The 19,629-nt window shown below is 42.3% G+C and overlaps 1 protein-coding gene across 2 annotated transcripts; it reads left to right on the top strand.

Moving 5' to 3' along the window:
• The first annotated feature begins 217 nt into the window (after nt 1–217).
• On the top strand, nt 218–19,143 carry cnot6a (CCR4-NOT transcription complex, subunit 6a). 2 transcript variants are annotated; one of them, XM_052080766.1, is made up of 12 exons: nt 218–392; nt 1,436–1,557; nt 6,676–6,862; nt 7,094–7,179; nt 7,260–7,364; nt 7,492–7,560; nt 8,466–8,623; nt 8,756–8,910; nt 10,470–10,624; nt 10,706–10,939; nt 11,429–11,631; nt 15,477–19,143. In XM_052080766.1, the coding sequence occupies exons 2-12, from the start codon at nt 1,446–1,448 to the stop codon at nt 15,690–15,692; spliced, it is 1,680 nt and encodes a 559-aa protein (XP_051936726.1). In that variant the 5' UTR covers nt 218–392; nt 1,436–1,445; the 3' UTR covers nt 15,693–19,143. The 2 variants fall into 2 exon arrangements, with proteins under 2 accessions (XP_051936726.1, XP_051936734.1); XM_052080774.1 differs by having other exon boundaries at nt 233–378.
• The last annotated feature ends 486 nt before the right edge of the window (nt 19,144–19,629 follow it).

Here is a 19,629-nt window from a genome sequence, read left to right as displayed (position 1 = left end):
TTGTTATTCATTCACATTTGGCAGGATTGTTAACGTCGCTATTCTGTGTGGTGTGTCAAATTTGTCAGACATTTCATTTTCCCTTTACAGCGACTCATCTTGCAACCATATGTGAGTGCAGCATCATATCAGTGTATGAAAGCTACCAATCAATACTCAAGACAAGGACCAGACGCCAACTTTATAATGTTCACTAAGCTGAGGGTTTTATTTTGATTCAACAGCTGTTGGAGCCCGTTAGACGCGGACCAATCGTAGCTCTCGCCGTTATCAGTAGAGGGAAAAAAATCCCCACCGTCGCCATAATACAGCAGCAGCGGAAACGACTGAGAAGTGGCTAGAAAACAAAAGAGAGCACGCATTCGTCCTCGCCATTTGGTATGCTCTTGCAGGTATAAAACGCATTTCTTTCCATCCAGCCGACCCCAGGTTCCTCTCGTAGCCCTTTTAGACCGAGTTGGATATCCAAAACGTATCGTTGTTTTTTCCCCCTTTTCCGTAGCGAGACCTATTAGAATGGCAAGTCAGCCTCGAATAATTGGATCTGTTAGCTTGTAGCTAGCTATCCAGCTAACAAGCCCGGACGCTAAAATAGCTCGGAAGGACTCGCAGACGCACTATTGTGATGTTTTGTATGCCTGCGTACTTTAGTAAAATTCACACGTTTTGGTGCCTTCTGTAATATCGGCTACTTAGCAGTAGCTTGTTGCTACGATGTTTCTTGGCCTAGTGTTGATCGCTAAGCAGTGCAAGGATGTTATGTAAATAAATGTGATGTATATATTCATAAATTTCACGTCCGGCGTCTTTGATAAGATTGATGGAACGATGGCAAGCACAATACATGCGTGTTCTGACCCACTTAGTGACTCCCCTTCGGTCTGCGAAGAAATGCGTCCGCGTCAACGTTAGCTGTGTGGCGTGTGTGTTATGCAGTTTGGTAGCCAACAAAACCTATTTAGGTTAAGCTAGGCTAATCAGCGATCGTCAATGAAGGGGACAAATCGCCAAACTAGAGCCTTGAACAAGATAGCGACTATAAACACTACATTTCCAGACTATGGCGTTGTTGTAAGTATGACAGTAATCTTTGGTGCTTGGCGAAATCTCATCTCATACTCATGTTTATCAAGACTTGTTGACATTCTCATTACGCTCCGTTATTTTTCAGACACATGCTATTGTTAAGTCTCCATTTGATACTTGCACACGTCTTCTAATGGTGTTCATCTCTGCTAACCTTAAAAGCAGGGTGTCCCCATCTTAGATCCCAAATGGGTTGTGGTGTGTGTGATTTCAGAAAGTCATTTATTGATCTTTTTTTCCCATGTAAATAACTTTTTGTTTGTGAGTCATTATGACACAACTTTAGCATTTTTCCAGCCTCTCCTAATGGCATTGATTCCTCTCGCTCGCTCGCTCTCTGCCCCTCTAGTGTTACAGGAATGCCCAAGGAAAAATATGACCCGCCGGATCCCAGGCGGATGTACACGATAATGACCAGCGAGGAGGCAGCCAATGGGAAGAAGTCATACTGGGCTGAGCTGGAAATAAGTGGTGCGTATTTATCAAGAGTCCTTGGCTGTTTTCTTTTTTTGAATCTTTAAGATTGGGCCAATGGAGACCAACCCACCGGGTGTTGGTTTTTGTTTAATTTACCAGGCAGTATTATTTTGGGTTATTTAAATACATTAACGAGGCATGTATTGAAATGAAACGGCTTGCCTGAAACAGGAATTGAGAAAAACAATGCCGAAACAATGAATGAAATTATAATACTGGATGTTAAAATCGTAGGTGTTTTTCTGCACTTTATATTGAATAGTTCAGTGTTTTTCAATCTTTTTCCAGCCAAGGCACATTTCTTTCATTGAAAAAATCCTGCGTCCCACCACTTGCTGAAAATGTGAAAAAAGCTCATTTTAACAATTAAGTGTTGTATTGTTACTATAAGCATTTTTTACATTGAAAAAGAACGCTATGTTATAACACCTTGAATAGGAATCAAATCAACATCAATCCAATATTTTATAATCTTTCATATCTACAATACATGCTGATATCAATTGTATCTCTGTTTCTCTGTTGTATGTTAGTTGCTCCATGTACAGCATTTTGTATACAGCAATGGCTGTTTCAAAGTGTTCTATAAATACAGTTGAGTTGAGTTGATCTATTGTCACTCAGTGTGATAAATGGTTTGGATGAACACAGATATGATACCCTGGGAGAAATCGATGAAAGTCACAAAGCTCTTCTTCCACACCTCTCATTCTTTCTGTTTTTAGTTTTTACAGCAGTCAGGCTATTTCTTTGGCTTTTCTTTGGCTTCGGGTCCGAACATCTCATTTACAACGGCTTTGCAGGCGGCAATATTAATTGCTCTGCCACATTTTTGATTTAGCCACTCCCACACTGGGGAAATTTACATAACTTCCTTTTAAGGCTCTCTTGTTTACCTTTGCGGTTTTTCTTATGCGCGTTGCTTGTTTTTCTGTGTGCACGCCTCTGAACAAAACACTCCACATTGTTGTTTCGAAGTGAAGGGTGTTTTGTTTGGAGATGGCGTTTAAGCTTACTTGGGACCATTGTAACGCTGTTGGAGGGCTTTTCACCACATACCAAGCACACTGTAGTCGGTGCTGTTGCATCTCCAGTAAAAGTAAATCCAAATGAAAGAGAGCTTTCGTCGTATTGGCTCCTGTCGGAAACGTGGCTTGTCTCGAAACACATGTCGATTCGCTAACTGCTGCTGCTCCCTACGTGTTGAAAAATACTGGAATAGTTGGTCCCCTGTTTATCTGTTATTCCTTGATTATTAAGATTAAGAAAACCTTTATTAGTCTCGCAATGGAGAAATTCCAGATTCACAGCAGCAAAGTTATTAAAGGAAGAAGTAGAACAACAAAAAAATAGGAGTAGCTGGAAAGGCAGCCACTCTCGCGGCTTGTAGTTTGAATAAATATAATTAGCTCAGTGTCTGTTCTGTCTGGGCCTGTATTCGACACCAAAATGACTTTCACTGGTTCATGGTTGCTACACCGAACCAACCGCGAATTTTAAATTTTGTAGTAATTCCGCTGATATTTTCTTGCATGCATTTGGCCATGTTAAAAAAAAAAATATATTTTTTGATGATTCTGCACCTGCATTTTTTCCCCCCTTAATACTCAAGCAGTATGTTGACAGTTAATAAATATTTACGAGTTACCGAAAGTCTGTGGGTAGAGATGTGCTTTGGATGGACCACTTACTGTCATCTTTGCATTTGCAAAGTTTTGAAGAATAACTCTTAATCATCGATCAATTTTCTACTCTGTTTATCCTCACAAGGCATGCTGGAGCCTATCCTAGCTACCTTCAGGCAGGAGGCGGCGCACACCCTGAACTGGTTGCCAGCCAATCGCAGGGCACACAGAGACGAACAACCATTCACGCTCACAATCACACCTAGGGATAGCTTAGAGTGTTCCGTTAACCTGCCATGCATGGTTTTGGAATGTGGGAGGAAACCGGATTACCCGGAAAAAACCCAAGCAGGCATGGGAAGAACATGCAAACTCAACACAAGAAGGCCAGAGCTGGAATCGAACCCTGCACGTCTGCGCTATGAGGGTCAAAGGCTAACCAGTCAAGCACTGTGCTGCCAGGTCCTGCTCATATTTGATTTTAATTGAATTCCGCTTGAAACATAAAGCACACAATGAACATGTGTTGAGATGTTAATGATTGAACCATGAAGATGGTTGATCTCTGACATGAGTCAATGCCGCCACGTCTATAGTTTTGAAGCATCAGGTAAATGACATAAATGAGAGAGACCATTGTCTCTTTTCTGCAAACATTTGTTTTTCCTCTCGCCTCGCCTCGCTCCGCTGTCCGCCTCCCCGTGTCCTTGATGTGATTTCTGGTGGAAGCTGTTAACATGTCAGCAGAAGGAACGAGGACCTGGGAAGTTACAAATACAGCAAAAAGATTAGAGCCTGCGTGTGGCACCATATTTACTACTGTAAACACTGCACCATGTGACATTGTGTTTTGTGCATTTCCGTGTCACTTTAGACACATTCTTTTGCTTTTTTTAATGAGAATGAGTATATAAAACGGTCAGATTTAACAAAAACCTCCCAATTCGCATTCAACTAATGACTATACATATATGGCCAGAGCTGTATATGTGCTTCTGTTATTATGTTGCGGTGCTTAACTCCTTCGTCAACAGTGTGGGTGGTGCAGCTGCAATTTGACTGATAAAAAAATAGTGTTTTGCTATTCACCCTGGGTGGCCTTCAGCCTGCTGTTGAGAGTTTTGACAGCATCTACAAAAGCAACACCGGAAGGTAAAGACTTGTGGTCTGTTTTGCTTCATGTCAGTGTTGTCAAAGTTGTAACTCAACATGTCATATCTAAATCTATGAACAACTGTTGGTTGCTCATTGGGTTGACAACTTTTGAGGATACGCGGCAAGAAAGCCAAAGTACATGCAAACCCTTACATTACCTTACTGCAGCTCTGTATTGGCTCTGCACAATTATTAGCAATGTCACAGGATTTCACCAAATAATGAATATCTGTCAAAATGCAAATGCATGGTTGGAAAGGCCACTTCGACAGCTGAGTAAAACAAAGCAAGAATTTTGGAAATTGGATGAAGCATTCTGGAGAAATTGAGATTTTTCTGTATGTGGGGGTGATGGGACTTTTTTTGGGGACTACTTTTGTCCCCCCATCACACCCCCCAAAAAAGAATGGGGAAACACCTGTTTTATTGCCTATGGAAAATCTTGTTCCCAAAAACGCCTTCAAATTCAGTAAAACAATATAACACCATTATTTCTCAATGTATCTCTGCTAAACCTATTAAACAAAACACAATGTATTGGGCCATGTTGAATTAAATGTTTTTTAAATTTAAATTATTTCTTAAGAAAATGCTCAAGGCCTTAATTAGCATACACTGAATGAAATTTTTTCATTTTTTTTAAGGGATGGACTGTTTTTCCCCAAGGTAAAAACTAATCTTACTAAGCTATTAAACCTTTGTCAGAATATATATATATATATATATATATATATATATATATATATAAACCATTATATCATGAGAACAATATAAACAATGTCAGCCTTGGTTGCCATGGTAACAGGCACTCGCCAAGGGACTTGGGTCTCGTAAGCTTATTTCTCAAAAACCTCTGGATGGATCAGGCTGAAACTCATTATGCACAGACTTATAAAGCTTTTAGGTGCAACTCTGCAATTTGCTGTGTCACGGTTAATTTTACTTGGCGCAATATTTGCCTTAAATTGTAAGGTAGCCTTCAAAGCGCATCTTTCTTAACCGTGAGAACAGTATCTTAGGAAATTATCAAAAATGGTAAAAAAAAATCTCATTTGCATTAAGGAAAGTATAACGCAAAGGGTGAATATATAACGTTGCCATGTTGAGTATATGGTACACTCAAATTTAGGCACGATAGCTGCCACAGAGATGCTGTTTTATGGAGAAAGGCTGATCCAACGAAATCGAGCCATCTCCATGCAAAATGGTGGCATTGTTCACAAAATGACTGAAGACATTGTTGAGACTTCCTTGAACGGCGCGAGGAGTAGTATCCAAGTAAATTCATGCATGCCAACGCTGGAGTTCTGCGTCGACCGATCGTCGTAGGTAACTAAGCTAATGTGTTGATGCTTGTACATTGGTCAGAACTGTAAGACCACGCAACCATTGGCATTTTTATAACCGCCACAAGAAAGGCAAAGACAATCAGTCGTATATTTTTTGTCTTTCTTTCTATAAGTAGGAGCTGTTGGGCTACCCACAGCATTAGGGACAGTGAGCATACGGTAAATGTAACGTCTAATTTTGTGTCGTTAAGGGGGCTTTGTGCTTTGGAAGAGACAAACATACATTACTGAGTTGGAGAAACTGAGTGGATCCCTTTGGTACTTGAGGCAACTCACATTATTATTATTATTTTTAAACTAAACCCCAGGACAGAGCAATTGAACGTGCAAGTCTGCACGTTCAATTGCAGACCAGTTTTGTCTGGTTGCAACAGCACTTTTTTTCTTTGTTCAACCCAGAGCTGAAAACTCCTTCAGAAAAGACATCTTGGATATTAACATTTGATGTAGGTTTCAACGGACTGAAACCTGAACAGTGTCAGAATTGCTCTCTCAGAAAGACTTAATTTTTAATCAACTTAAGTGTTGTTGTAACGATGTACACAGCTACAATCAAAAGTTCAATTTTGTCTGCTTATCTTCTTTGATTGGCTGACAATTTTCAGCCCAAAACATCGACAAGTAATCTTATATAGGTCGAAATTCATAAGTGAGCTCCAAGAGGCCTTCTTAAAATTATTTTGGTGCTTCAAACTGCGCCACTTACCCTTAAAAAAAAATCTACAAATTAAAGATTATTCATGAAGAGCAGTGTAGGCATCGGTCATGTAGTTCAGGAGGCAATTGTCTCATGAGTGTGTCTGTTATAGGGGATTTTAGAGGAGTTTTAAGTGCAAATTATATGGGTTTTTTCCAGGTTTTTTTTTGGGGGGGGGTTGATCCAGAAAATTCCACAGAGATGGTGACGTCGCGACTATTGTACTCCAAAATCGCAACTTGGCTTCAGTGTCAAAATGGTTGACTTTTTCCCATATGGTTTTAAGGTCGAGTGAGAAGTCTGAGCACAGCCCTGTGGTCACTCACCCACCTCACTGCCCTGCACCTCAGTGACAACTCATTGTCACGCATCCCGCCAGACATTGCCAAACTTCACAATTTGGTGTACCTGGATCTTTCATCGAACAAGATCAGGAGCCTGCCAGCAGAGCTCGGCAACATGGTGTCTCTCAGGTGAGCCGCCTTTGGTTTTCTCCATTGTCGCTGCATTTAGACAGAATGCACTAAATTCGCTACATATATATTTAAAATTCTGTTCGATTTCATACAATCCCCCTGCGGAAATTGGCTTTATTGTTGTTAAAATTCAGTCTCGTTTTACTTTTCATGTAAATTGGAGAGAGAAGGAGAAAAGTGTATGTTCCTGTTGATCAAATACTACTTTTCTTTACTCTTCCATCCTAGGGAACTGCTTTTAAATAACAACCAGTTGCGGGTTCTGCCGTTTGAATTGGGAAAACTGTTTCAGTTACAAACACTGGGGTTAAAAGGTCAGTCGCAACATCAGGCGCAGTCAACGGATCCTTTGGGGAAAAAAAATAAATTCTCCACTTTGCTTTGCCCACTATAGGAAACCCACTAGCACAAGAAATTATGAGCCTCTATCAGGAACCTGATGGCACGCGAAGACTGCTCAACTACTTGTTAGACAATCTGGCAGGGGCTATCAAGCGCAGTAAGTAGTCTTTCTGCATACCCCTTCTCTCCATATTGGAGACATTTCTGTCTGAATTGCCAATTTATGATGTGAGGGTAAATTGTGCATAAAATGTACCTGTAATCATGATTTTACTCTTTTTCAGTACCAACAGAGCAGCCCCCGGCTCGGTCGTGGATCTCTCTCCAGGAACCAGACCGAGCCCGGCCATCAGGTGAGTCAACAGGAGGAATACGAGTACGCTTTGCCAATTTTCTGTGGTTAAAAATCAGCCAACACAGCTCGTGTGTATTTACGTTTATTTATCGACAGAGGGCTGGCTTGTTTGGAACAGCATAAACATCAACTAAGCATGCTACCCACTGAAATACTAGTTGTAATTTTACACCGTGGTGAGGTGTTCCAACATTTTCTAGATTCCTTGAATGAAAGTTATGATTCACATCTTCCCTTGCCCTCAGGTAGAAGCAAAGCAGACCATTGTTAGTAATAAAAATGACTTAGAGAATAGTACAGAGAAACCCTGGCTAATTTGGACCAGACTGGTGCAGTCTCAACCAAGTCTTGTTGCAAGAAGCCTTATTGAAAGAGAGTCAAAAGGTCTAAGACAACCTGAACAGTCCAATTGTGATCGACTCAATGCCCTGAGAACGAGCATTTTGCAACGCGGTCTCCATCAAGGCAGCATGGCGCCGTAGTGGTTAGCATGTTTTTCCCTTTAGCTTTCCATTTTGGGCTTTGATATTGACTCTGCCATTTACAGCCTTTGAATTTGTCAGCAAAGTTTTGATTCACACACAGTAGAAACCGCAGTGGACGGAGAAAATTGAACAACCCTTTTGCTATTGGACCGAAAAATTATTTTGCTCTACAGGCTATTCGTTCATTTGAACGACAGGATTCCTCAATGAAATTGCAGTCCTGCCTCATACTTTCCAGTAGTTTCAATTTTTATCCCCAAAAACAAACCTATTGTCACCCGTGCTATGGTGGCATTAGTAAACTCGTATTTGTTGACAACCAAAACATCAGTCAATGTCTTGAGCAACCCTGGTTCCTACTTACTTAAAACTGTATTAGAGGATCTAAGATGTTTTCTGTGCTTCCCCCCTCTTGCAGCACTGTTTTCTGTCATGTGCTACAACGTGTTATGTGATAAATACGCCACAAGGCAGCTGTACGGCTACTGCCCCTCTTGGGCTCTGAACTGGGAGTACAGGAAGAAGTCCATCATGCAAGAGATTATGGGGTGCAGTGCGGACATCATCAGTTTGCAGGTGATGTGTATTATCATCCCTTCTGTCATACTGCATCTTTTGCTCTGTTATTTAAATGTTTAACAACGTATCTGTCATCACCTGTTCACCATGTTGCCCACTCTGACTCATGTTTCTCCTTGTGAAACATAGGAAGTGGAAACGGAGCAGTACTACAATTTTTTCTTGCCTGAGCTGAAGGAGCAGGGTTATGACGGGTTCTTCAGTCCAAAGTCGCGAGCTCGGACCATGTCAGAGTCGGACCGCAAACATGTCGATGGATGTGCAATTTTCTACAAAACAGAAAAGTATGTTAAGTTTTCAAACTATTATTTTTGAAAGAATTGAGCATTGTAAATGCCTTAATGTGGTTATTTTTTCCAAACATTTCACTCAAACATGAGTTTTTGGAATTATTGTGGTTTTCTGATGCGAGACAAAATTTGAAGTTGCTGCCTGAGTGAAGTGAAAAACAAAATGGAGCAACTTGGTTGGGTTCTGTAAAACCCCTTCATGTGGGAAAGGAGAGCTGGAGCTGCTGATGCGTTTTCAGTCACTTGTTCAACGTAATAGTCAAAGGCACAAAACCAAAATAAGGACTGTGTGTGTGTGTTTGATGCACCATTGTTACACGATTTCATGTTAACCGATTGTCTCGCGTTCTAGGTGACATTAGTTAACTCGCATTTGTTAACAACCAAAACAAATCGCGTAGACTCTCGTTCCCAAACTCGCAAACAGAGTGCTGCATTGAGCATCTGGAAAACGGGAGATCTTAAGAGGAACAGAACTTGATTTTTTTTTCCACAACACCTGAACTGGAGCACATAATAAACGCATAACTCTGTTCGTTACAATGTGCTGTTATAGTGCTAAAAAGGCGTTCCTTCTAATCTCAGTGGTTTTAAATTATACCATACTAGTGCAGCAAAGCAAGATTTTTTGAATAAAGGTTAGAGTAAAGAGCTAAAAAAACAATTTGTTTTTAATTTTTTAAGTACAGTTTTCCCTTCTGCATTACATTATGTACATTAAAAAAGCCTTGATGATTGAAGTTTGAAATATGGATTGGATTGGATACAACTTTGTCAAATGTGCTGTATGTGTAACAAACGGCACAGATGAAATTTCTTCCCTCATAAAACAAGAGGAGCTGCTGCGGGTGTCCGCGCCACCATCAAAAGCAAGTTAAAAAAATGACAAAATAATACAAAACATCACATGAGACACAGACAATCGTGCAATCTTAACCACTTTCCTGCATACACTTTGTTGTCTGAAGCAGTTACAGATTAAAGAGGAGCGAATCAAAGTGTCCTTTTCACAAATGGATCAAAGACGTCATGCTGCAATGTGCACATGTCTGCTACAAGCTAAACTTGAAGCAACAAGAAGCTGTAGCTTCCATTAACGAAAAAGAGAGATTGGCTCTCCTGTCCCATGTAAATCCGCTTCAATTCCAAGCCGCGACTCCCAGTTTGTACTTTCACGACAGTCACACATGACTACTGAGCGAACTAAATTTCCCACAGCACTGATTGGACAAGCAATGTAATGTAATCATCTGCAGCCGTCGAACCCCTAGAATTCGATCGAACCCAGGTTAAGAGCCTCTTATGTAGAGACATGTCAGGAATGCTAGTAAAATCTGAACGTTGAATATACTATCATGTTAATTGTCTGATGATGGATATATACAATGGGAACAGTTGTTAGATGGTACGATATGCTGTGATTTACATATGATCCGATTTGTCGGATCTGCTATAGGTGGCTAGTAAACTAGCAAAATCATTTGTGGCAGCCCTACTTGACACACACTACTGATTAATCCTCACCCTGTTCCCCTGCATCTCTTCGTGTCCAGGTTCAGTGCTGTGCAGAAGCACACAGTGGAGTTTAACCAGCTGGCAATGGCTAACTCGGAGGGCTCAGAAGCAATGTTGAACCGCGTGATGACGAAGGACAATATCGGGGTTGCTGTATTGCTTGAAGTCCGCAAAGAGATGATGGAAGTGTCCTGTGCGTAGATGCTACCTCCATATACAGTACTTGTGTACTTATTTGAGATTTTGTCTTACTTCTGGATCACTATTTATTCAGCTGGAAAGTCACTCCACGGCATGGAGAAGCAGCTGCTGCTGGTAGCCAACGCCCACATGCACTGGGACCCGGAATACTCTGACGTCAAGCTGGTTCAGACCATGATGTTCCTGTCGGAAGTAAAGAACATTGTGGACAAGGCTACACGCAGCCTCAAGTTGTCCTCGGTCTCCGGTGAAACCAATGGCATTCCACTGGTGCTCTGTGCTGACCTCAACTCTTTGCCCGACTCTGGTATGTAACGTGTTTGTGCTTGGAATGGTTGGATTGGCTTGTTGTGCAAATCCAAATTAAATGGAGGACAAAGAGAGTGCATCATGATCACTTTCAAGACTAATTGGGCACGCATTCTGCCAGCGATAGCAATATATAGACAAATACTTGATTCATCCCTTGAGGGCAACACAGCCAGAATATTCACAGCTACACCAGTAAAAGAGAAACCATCAAAGACAATATAACAATAAACAAAAACAAATGCACCATTTGAGGGACCCCAAGGAAAATTTTACATTAATCCGAACAGAAGAAAAATAAATATTCACGGTGATACCTGTTGACCATAATAAAATTGCCACCTCAATTTTGAAACGACTAGTATGAGTTACTCTAATGGTGCTACGCTTTCACTTGTAAGATGTAACTTAAAATCTGTCTTCACAAAGTTGTTGAGACCTTTGGACTTTGCTCATTTCTTAAGAGGGTTTCTGCCTCCCAATGCAGGTGTGGTCGAGTACTTAAGTACGGGTGGAGTGGACTGCACCCACAAGGACTTCAAGGAGCTTCGCTACAGTGACAGCCTGACCAAATTCAACTGCAATGGCAAGAGCAGCACGTCCAACGGCAGGATCACCCACGGCTTCAAGCTAAAAAGCGCTTACGAGAACGGCCTGATGCCTTACACCAACTACACGTTTGACTTCAAGGTAAGCAGATTTTCTACAGAAAGTCGAGGTCAGTGGCTAGCCATCGTTTTTTGCGCCATGGACCAGTTTCAAGTTACCGTATTTTCATGACTATAAGGCGCCATTAAAAGTCTTAAATTTTCTCAAATGGACAGGACGCCTTATGGTGCGGAGCGTCCTTTATATGCGCTGAGTTCCAAAATCTGACTGACAGCCGACACGCTGTTTATATAGAGAAACGGCGGAAGTGACTGTGGCCAGGCATGCGGGAAAGAAGTCGGCCAATCAGGGAAGGGTGGGCGTGTATATATACATATATGGAGAGGGAGAGAGAGGACAGGCAAGCTAGTCCGCCAATGGTGAAGGGTGGGCGTGTATTGGACGCTAAAGGGACACCTCAAGCCAGTACCAACACTTGTATAGAGTGTGGCAATGTGCATTGTTGCAAAACAACTCCGGTTTTGGTTTCTAAGAACCCCTGAAAATAAATTCGACAAAAAGACACGCCTACGAAGCTCATTTCAAACTTAAAGCCACCGGTTATGCTTTTGGCATGCGTGCCCATCTCACAGCAGCGGTGAAAAACCAAGTCAAGCAAATGAACTCTGCGCTTGCCGTAATTCCCAGAGGCTTGACTAAAGAACTCCAACCGCTGGACATCGGCATCAACCGGGCGTTCAAAGTAAAGTTGCAAACGGCATGGGAACAATGGATGATCGGTGGCAAACACAACTTTACAAAGAGTGAGAGGCAGCGCTGGGCGAGTTACGCCACAATACGCAACAACGAGAGGGAACGCGGCGTTTTTGATGGATTACGGTACTTGCACAATTGTTCAATTCTTTCTACACACACACGCGCTGCCACCATGTTTCGCTCTGTTCTTTACTTTCAAATGTGGGAAAGCTTCACACGAGAGAAATGTTGACTTTGCTGTTGCTACTCCTTCTTTCCGCTCGGCAATGCGTAGCAACTCACACTAGCATGTGATGCATTCAGTGACAACTGAGATGTGCAGTCCTCTGCTTCTGATACAGAGGAAGAGGACTTTGATGGATTTCTGGGTGATGATTGATCGAAAAACGTGAGAACATTGTACGATGGCTAAATAAAATACACCCGAACTCAGTTCTGCTTTCGTTGCCTTTTTAAAAACGTGTTTTTAGTTTATCTGTATGTCTTGGGGATGCTACCGTATGCTTCAAGCTAACGTGTTAGAGTGTGCGCATGCATGCCGTATGTTTAAGCTGGCGTATGTTTTACCACTGTAAAACTGCGGCCATTCGTGCGGTGCGTCGAATAGTCGTGAAAATACGGTAAATAATGATTTGACAGACCGGCATAGAAATAAATAAAAATAAATCATGAAAAAGGTGACTCTCCATTTCGCTGGATGGAGTTGTCATATTGAGCGGGAGCCCTAAGCTTGTCCTCAATCAGCCGAGCCTGTCTTAGGGTATTTCGAGATGACGACACCCAATGTATATTATTCATGTCCAGTCTATTTGTGAAATTTGTTTTGGTTGTCACCAATGCAAATCTTGCTTTACTGAGACGGTTTATTGGATATTTAAAATCAAGGTACAGTAGAATATGAGATTGTGAATCTATTGTATTCCCTTTAGCGTAGCTCCATCTGGTCGATGTATAGTGCAACCACAGCCACTATTATAGCCTCTTTTTTATGCGCCTTTTAAAATAAGCCATTCATTTATAGTGCGTAAAATATGGTACGGTGATTTAACCGCTATCATTCATCTTGATATGTCAGAAAGACCCTATTGGTTTGAGGTCTCTTATCAGTTTTTAACACCAAGGAATTAGATTTTATTTACCGGATCCGGCCCGCCTCCACATTTGGTCCGGCCCCCCTGAACAATACCAGAGTCTTTTGATTTATTTTTCTTCTATGTGTTTGTATTTTATCATAAAATTTGGCTTGTGCAATAAAATATTCCTTAGTTATGAACTATTTTCATGATTGACTATTAGAGTTTGTCAAGAAATGCATGAATGCTGTCGCGGAGGTGGTGTGTCCCGAGAAGAAAGACGTCTTTAATACCGCGAGTGCATCAAAAAAAAGTTATTTGATTTTGTGTGGGTTTCTGGGAAACAATACATTTTTACGTCTACGTACTCTTGCAGTCACACTTTTGCTGTTACAAACTGGACCCCCCCCCCCCCCCCCCCCCCCCCCCATCAGAGAAGCGAAAAGTTATGTGGCCCTCACAGGAAAAAGTTTGGGAACCACTGCTCTATACCCTCTCTTGATATCTTTATTTGATTGATTTAACATTTCCAAGTAGCATTCATTTTGTCTTCCTTAAAATTACTAAATTGCTTTCATTAAACCACATGGTATGTGTGTGCAACTTTTTGGAATTTATTGGCTTTTCTTCTGTCTTATCCATCCATCCATCCATCCATCTTTTACCGCTTATCCGGGGCCGGGTCGCGGCTTTAGGAGGGAACCCCAGACTTCCCTCTCCCCAGCCACTTCTTCGAGCTCTTCCTGGCGGATCCCGAGGCTTCCCAAGCCAGCTGGGTGACATAGTCTCTCCAGCGTGTCCTGGGTCGTCCCCGGGGTTTCACCAGGGAGGCGTTCAGGAGGCATCCGAATCAGATGCCCAAGCCACCTCATCTGGCTCCTCTCGATGTGGAGGAGAAGCGGCTCCACTCTGAACCCCTCCCAGATGACCGAGCTTTTCACCTTATCTCTAAGCGAAAGCCCGGACACCCTACGGAGAAAACTCATTTAGGCCGCTTGTATGAGTGATCTCGTTCTTTCGGTCACGACTCATAGCTCGTGACCATAGACGAGGGTTGGACCGTAGATCGACTGGTAAATTGAGTGCTTCGCCCTTTGGATCAGCTCCTCCTTTATCACGACAGACCGATACAACGTCCGCAATCTGTCTAATCATTTGGCTTTTTAATCTTTCCAAAGAAGCTTCCTCCAAACGCAGTCATTTTCACACACACCCAAAAAATATTATCAGCTACCATTATTATTAGGGGTGGGCCTACTCAAATAAAACAACAAAAAAGAGATTTCATTATTCATGAATTACAGCTTAATCTTAAACATCCAATGAGGATGAATGGAGTGCAATCAATTATAAATTCATCAATACAGATGATTGTATATGTGTATGTTGTTGATGCACGCTGCATGCACACGATTGGATATTCTCTGTTTGTGTTCTGTGGTTTCCGTCGCGGGAGGCGGGAATAGCTCAACACCCCCCGTCCGGGCCTTTACAGAGCTTCCAAGAGCCCGCACCGCTCCTCCGGTGGCAGGGCTGGTGTTGTGTGCGTCGCAGACACACACATTTTCTACGGGTACTTTGCTCCGTGCGGCTTGGCATTGGGATTTAGCACAGACATTGACAAATCTGAAACATTCAGGGACAATGTTATTCAAGGTTCCACTCTGTTTTCGATTATCATTGCCCATTGCACAATTGTGTTGTGTATATAGAGTATGTTTTAAAAAGAACCAACACGACAGCTCGTTTGTTTTCTGTCGTTTTGCTACGCTTCAGAAACTGCCGTATGAACGCAAGTGGGGCAGCCCCGATGTCGGGGCTGCCCCACTCAGCGGCTTTGTACGTGTGAACGCTCCACACAATTTGCTGCGGTGCAAAATATCCCGCAACAAAATATCTTGGTGCAGCACCGGAGCAAATGTGTGCCGTGTGAACGGCCCTATACTAGACTGATTTAACCTGACACGTATCAATGATGTTATCGATGAATTGACTTGGACTCGACTTATAGTCAACCCAAACATGTGCTGAGCACGTAGATGGGACAACAATATGTAATTAGAGTATTAACTGAAAAAAACGTTTGTCTCCTTTCAGGGTGTCATCGACTACATTTTCTACTCCAAGCCTCACCTGAACGTCCTGGGCATCCTGGGGCCCCTGGATCCTCACTGGCTGGTAGAGAACAATGTCAGCGGCTGCCCGCACCCTCACATCCCCTCCGACCACTTCAGTCTCTTCACCCAGTTGGAGTTGCTTCTGCCCAACTTGCCCCCGCAGGTCAATGGCCTCCATCTGCCTGCACGCAGGTAGTGAGTCCCTGCCACTCCACCAGGCGGGAGAGTGGGGGCTCTCTACCTGTCTGCCCACGTCCCCTCCCACGACAGCTCTTCCCTCTGCCGCCCGGAGGAGGAAGGCAAAAAAGGAAAAAACACAACCTGTAAAATATTCGTACAGTGAGGTCTGGCCAACAGGGATTTCCTATGATGTGATAGATATTCTATATTTTTCTTTTTTTCTCTCTGTCTTTTTTTAACTGCTCACTTCAGTACACTTTGTGTATCGTAATTTGTCTTTTGGACTCCCTATTCCCACCCATCCATACTCATTGACGTCTTGTCACGCTACACAGGATGCTAGCTCATCCCGCGTTTTTCGACGCGAGTGGGAGGGCCACGTTTAGCGGAGAAGCTTCCGAGCTGATGCTGCGTGTGCGCGTGTGTCTGCCTGTTCTGTATAAACCTGAAACCAGCAAAGATGGCAGACGTGTCACTCTTTACACATGCATCGGGCCGGAAGAGGGCCGGTAGTCAGGAGTCGAGACGGAAGCTTTTCCCACTGTCATTCAGTGGTGCTTGGGGCCCTATTGAGTGCCCGCGGCCTCCCGTGGTGCTACACCTCCGACCCCGGCCCGGCCCAGTCTCCGGTCCCACAGGTGCAATGGCTCCGACACCCACAGAGCCACCCAACGGTGCTGCACCACTTCACACAGCCTGGAGGGACGCTTTGAGAAACAGCCACCAACCTAATTTCAGACTGTTTTGGGTGTTGTTGTTAGTCTCGTCTTACTGCTATGAAGCACTCTCAGCCTGCACTTAATTTTGGGTAAGGGCCATTTGGGGCTTGTGGTCACGAGGGAGCGAGTCCTGGGTGGTACGACCAGCATTCCTCTCAATGTCCAGCTCAACACACACACACAGACTTGTAGCACTGTCTTGACGGCCAGTAGTGACACATTCCCGCTCCTTAAATCCCACATACACAACCTCGCATGATATCGGTGTATTCAGTTCTTTTTTTTCCCTCCAAACGAGTGTTTGTACAGAATCAAAAGCGTAGATTCAGTCTTTACATGATTGTATATGAACCACAAAAGACCTGTTTTCTGGTGTGTTTTTTGTACCAAGAGTAAATTATAATCCCATTTGAGAGATTGTATGTAAACTATGACTAAATTTTTATCACGTTCATGTTGCGGTGAAACTGATAACCAGCTTGTACAAACAACATAAGCAGAAGAAGAGGTTGTTCATGGCGCGTTTGTCACAACTTTGCACTCCTTTTGAGATGAACCATTGTGTAGCGCATCTTGTTTTTAAGCCCCCCTCATTACTGATGTTGATTTGGTTTGTTTGTTAGTGGCAATTTGTACGTAGACCAGCCCACCCTCGCATCAACATACACACACACTCCTGTGTGACGCCCAGTAAGAATCCCCCATGTCCGAGCAAACAATGTGCCTCATCGTAGCAGTTGTTGTCTTGCACTACCAAACATTCGACAGAAGCCTGAACAACCTTTTCTGCTTTTATTTTTAAATACTGTTGAGACATTTGTGAAGATTTTATGTCCGTTTGTGTTTTGTTAAAGTTGGTTCTCCTTTTTTACGAGCCTTGACGATGTTCTTGCTGTTGTGTATATTCCTTTTTTGTTTTTGACCCCCATCGCCAATAATCAGGTATTTGTGTCCCCCCACCACCAAACACACACCTTTGCTCTTTAGGATTAGGTGTCTTATTAAGTCATCAATTGTACATTTATACAGCTCTGCTACTTAGTTGAGCTCTCATTTTAAATCCCTCTTGAACAACCACTTTGTATCATTGTCACACACACACACGCATCCAGTTGCTGCAGCTACTGTGCCATCTGTGGACCCCCCCCCCCCGACACACACACATTTCTCATTTGGTTCCTCCCCGCCCCAAAATATTGGCAGAGGCCAGGCTTTTGATGCCACGGGAAGACGAGCACTTAGTAGACAACTTCCCCCCTCCCCATCACTGACATTTCACCACTTTTAAAGCGATGGAAGCAAAGAAATAGGAAGTATCAAGTTAGTCCTCAGAGGTCCTTCTTGTGCTGTTTCTTTGCATCCTGTTTTTAACTGAAAACCAACAGTGTCCACTTTTTTTTTTACTTCCTTTTCCTGAATGGCATTAGTGTTGTAGTAGATGAAAAGGCTAGCTTTTTTTTGTAAAGTGTGAATAAAAGATGTATCTCATGTTTCCTTTCTAAAATATTGAATTGTGTTGATGTATAAATACTGAATTCTACGACTGTATTGTTTGCTACTTTTTAGTACTTTCCCATCGTACGCGCCGATCCTGCCATAAACCAAATCCTCTGTAGATTATGTGCACAGGTGTTGAATGTTCCGGAATGAAGGACGAGGCGCTTTGGCATCAGGAAGTGTGACTTTTTTTTTTTTTAATTTGTGGTTTTGTTACCTTTCAGATTTATTGCATATATTTTGTCTGGCACTAGCTGGAGAGTGCTAGTGCCTGAAGGTGAGGGCAGCAGAGCTGACCTCGTAGCTGCCGAGTCTATGATGTGCCGCTGGTCGCCAGACTGCTCCTGTGATCATTTCTCCCTCTTTTTTTTTTCTTCCCCATTTCATAATGTCCCATTGCTTGATTTCGCACGCAACCCTCGCGAAGGGAGACTGCCGCCTCCGAGGGCCGAATCGCAGAGCAAAACCCGTACGATCGTGTTGTGCTTTGTGATGTTTTTTTGTGCTCCTTTGGGCATAGACTGATCTATTCCCCCCAAGCTGCATCTTTTTGTTGTTGTTGCAGTGCACACCAAAGCTGCTCGTAGTAACAGATCATACCCCCACCCACCAATCCAAGTTATGTGAAATGAACTGACTATATTACTTTGTTATAATTAATTGCATCCCTTTCAGAAAAATGGCAATAATACTCAACATTCAAACACTTTTTAAAGGCATTTTATGTGGAGACTAATGTAGCTTCTTTAATCCTTTAACACTGCGCTCACCGTTGTTAGCTGATATATTGATTTCACCTGTATATTTGCTCATCTCCTTCCCTTGCTGACCTCGTGCTAGTTGTTCAAAGATCAGGATTGTCTATCTGTAGTCAGCTGAGTACATTTTATTGATCTGTCACTGTGTTCATGCACTGGACCAACTATTGTTTACCATTCATGAAATACCAGCAAAAAAAAAAAATAAAATAAAAATTAATAACCGACTATAAAACACTTGCACAATGTTGTAGAATGTCCATTAACCCAGACAAGAAATCAAGGCAGCTCTTTTCAAGTCAACACATATTATTTGAAAAAGGAATTGAATGGTAAACAATGTTTTCTGTTGTACACTTAGCCGTCCTCTCAATTCTCTTGGACTAGTTTTGTACTTTTTTTTTTCGTTGACTACAGGTTCTGCTTGTTTCCTTTTCACCAACCTATGTATTTTCCTACTTGTTCAGAATAAATTCTATATTATCTGTTTCAAGCTGTGTCACCTTTTATTCTTTGCAATGAATATTAGAAATAAATAAGTATGTCCTCATCTGGCCTCATTTTCCTATATATATGTATAAATATATATTTATACATATATAATTTCATTCTCTGAGAATATATATAAGGTGTCATTCTCTGCCAAATATTCTTACTATCAATGTTTTAATGCAAATCACTGTATCAGATAAGCTTCTCTCACTTATCCCAGTGTACATTGTAAATTTCCCCAGTGTGGGACGAATAAAGGATATCTTATTCAGTAGATTTATCAGTTTTCCCCAAGTAATGTGTGAACTCTACTTCATTCACAGATACATCCCCCCCTCCCTATATGACTCGCTTTAAAGTTGTTTCACTTAAAATAGAATGATAACGACACTATTTAGTGTTGGAGTACAGTGGCATGTTCACACACAAAAATGTAATTGATCAGGTTCAGTAACTAAGCGATGTTTTTTTTGGGGGGGGGGGGGAT

Source organism: Hippocampus zosterae, chromosome 1 (assembly GCF_025434085.1).
Source record: "Hippocampus zosterae strain Florida chromosome 1, ASM2543408v3, whole genome shotgun sequence".
Taxonomy (NCBI): Eukaryota; Metazoa; Chordata; class Actinopteri; order Syngnathiformes; family Syngnathidae; genus Hippocampus; species Hippocampus zosterae.
Note: the sequence above shows the minus strand (reverse complement) of the source record. Positions and strands in the feature narration are given on the sequence as shown.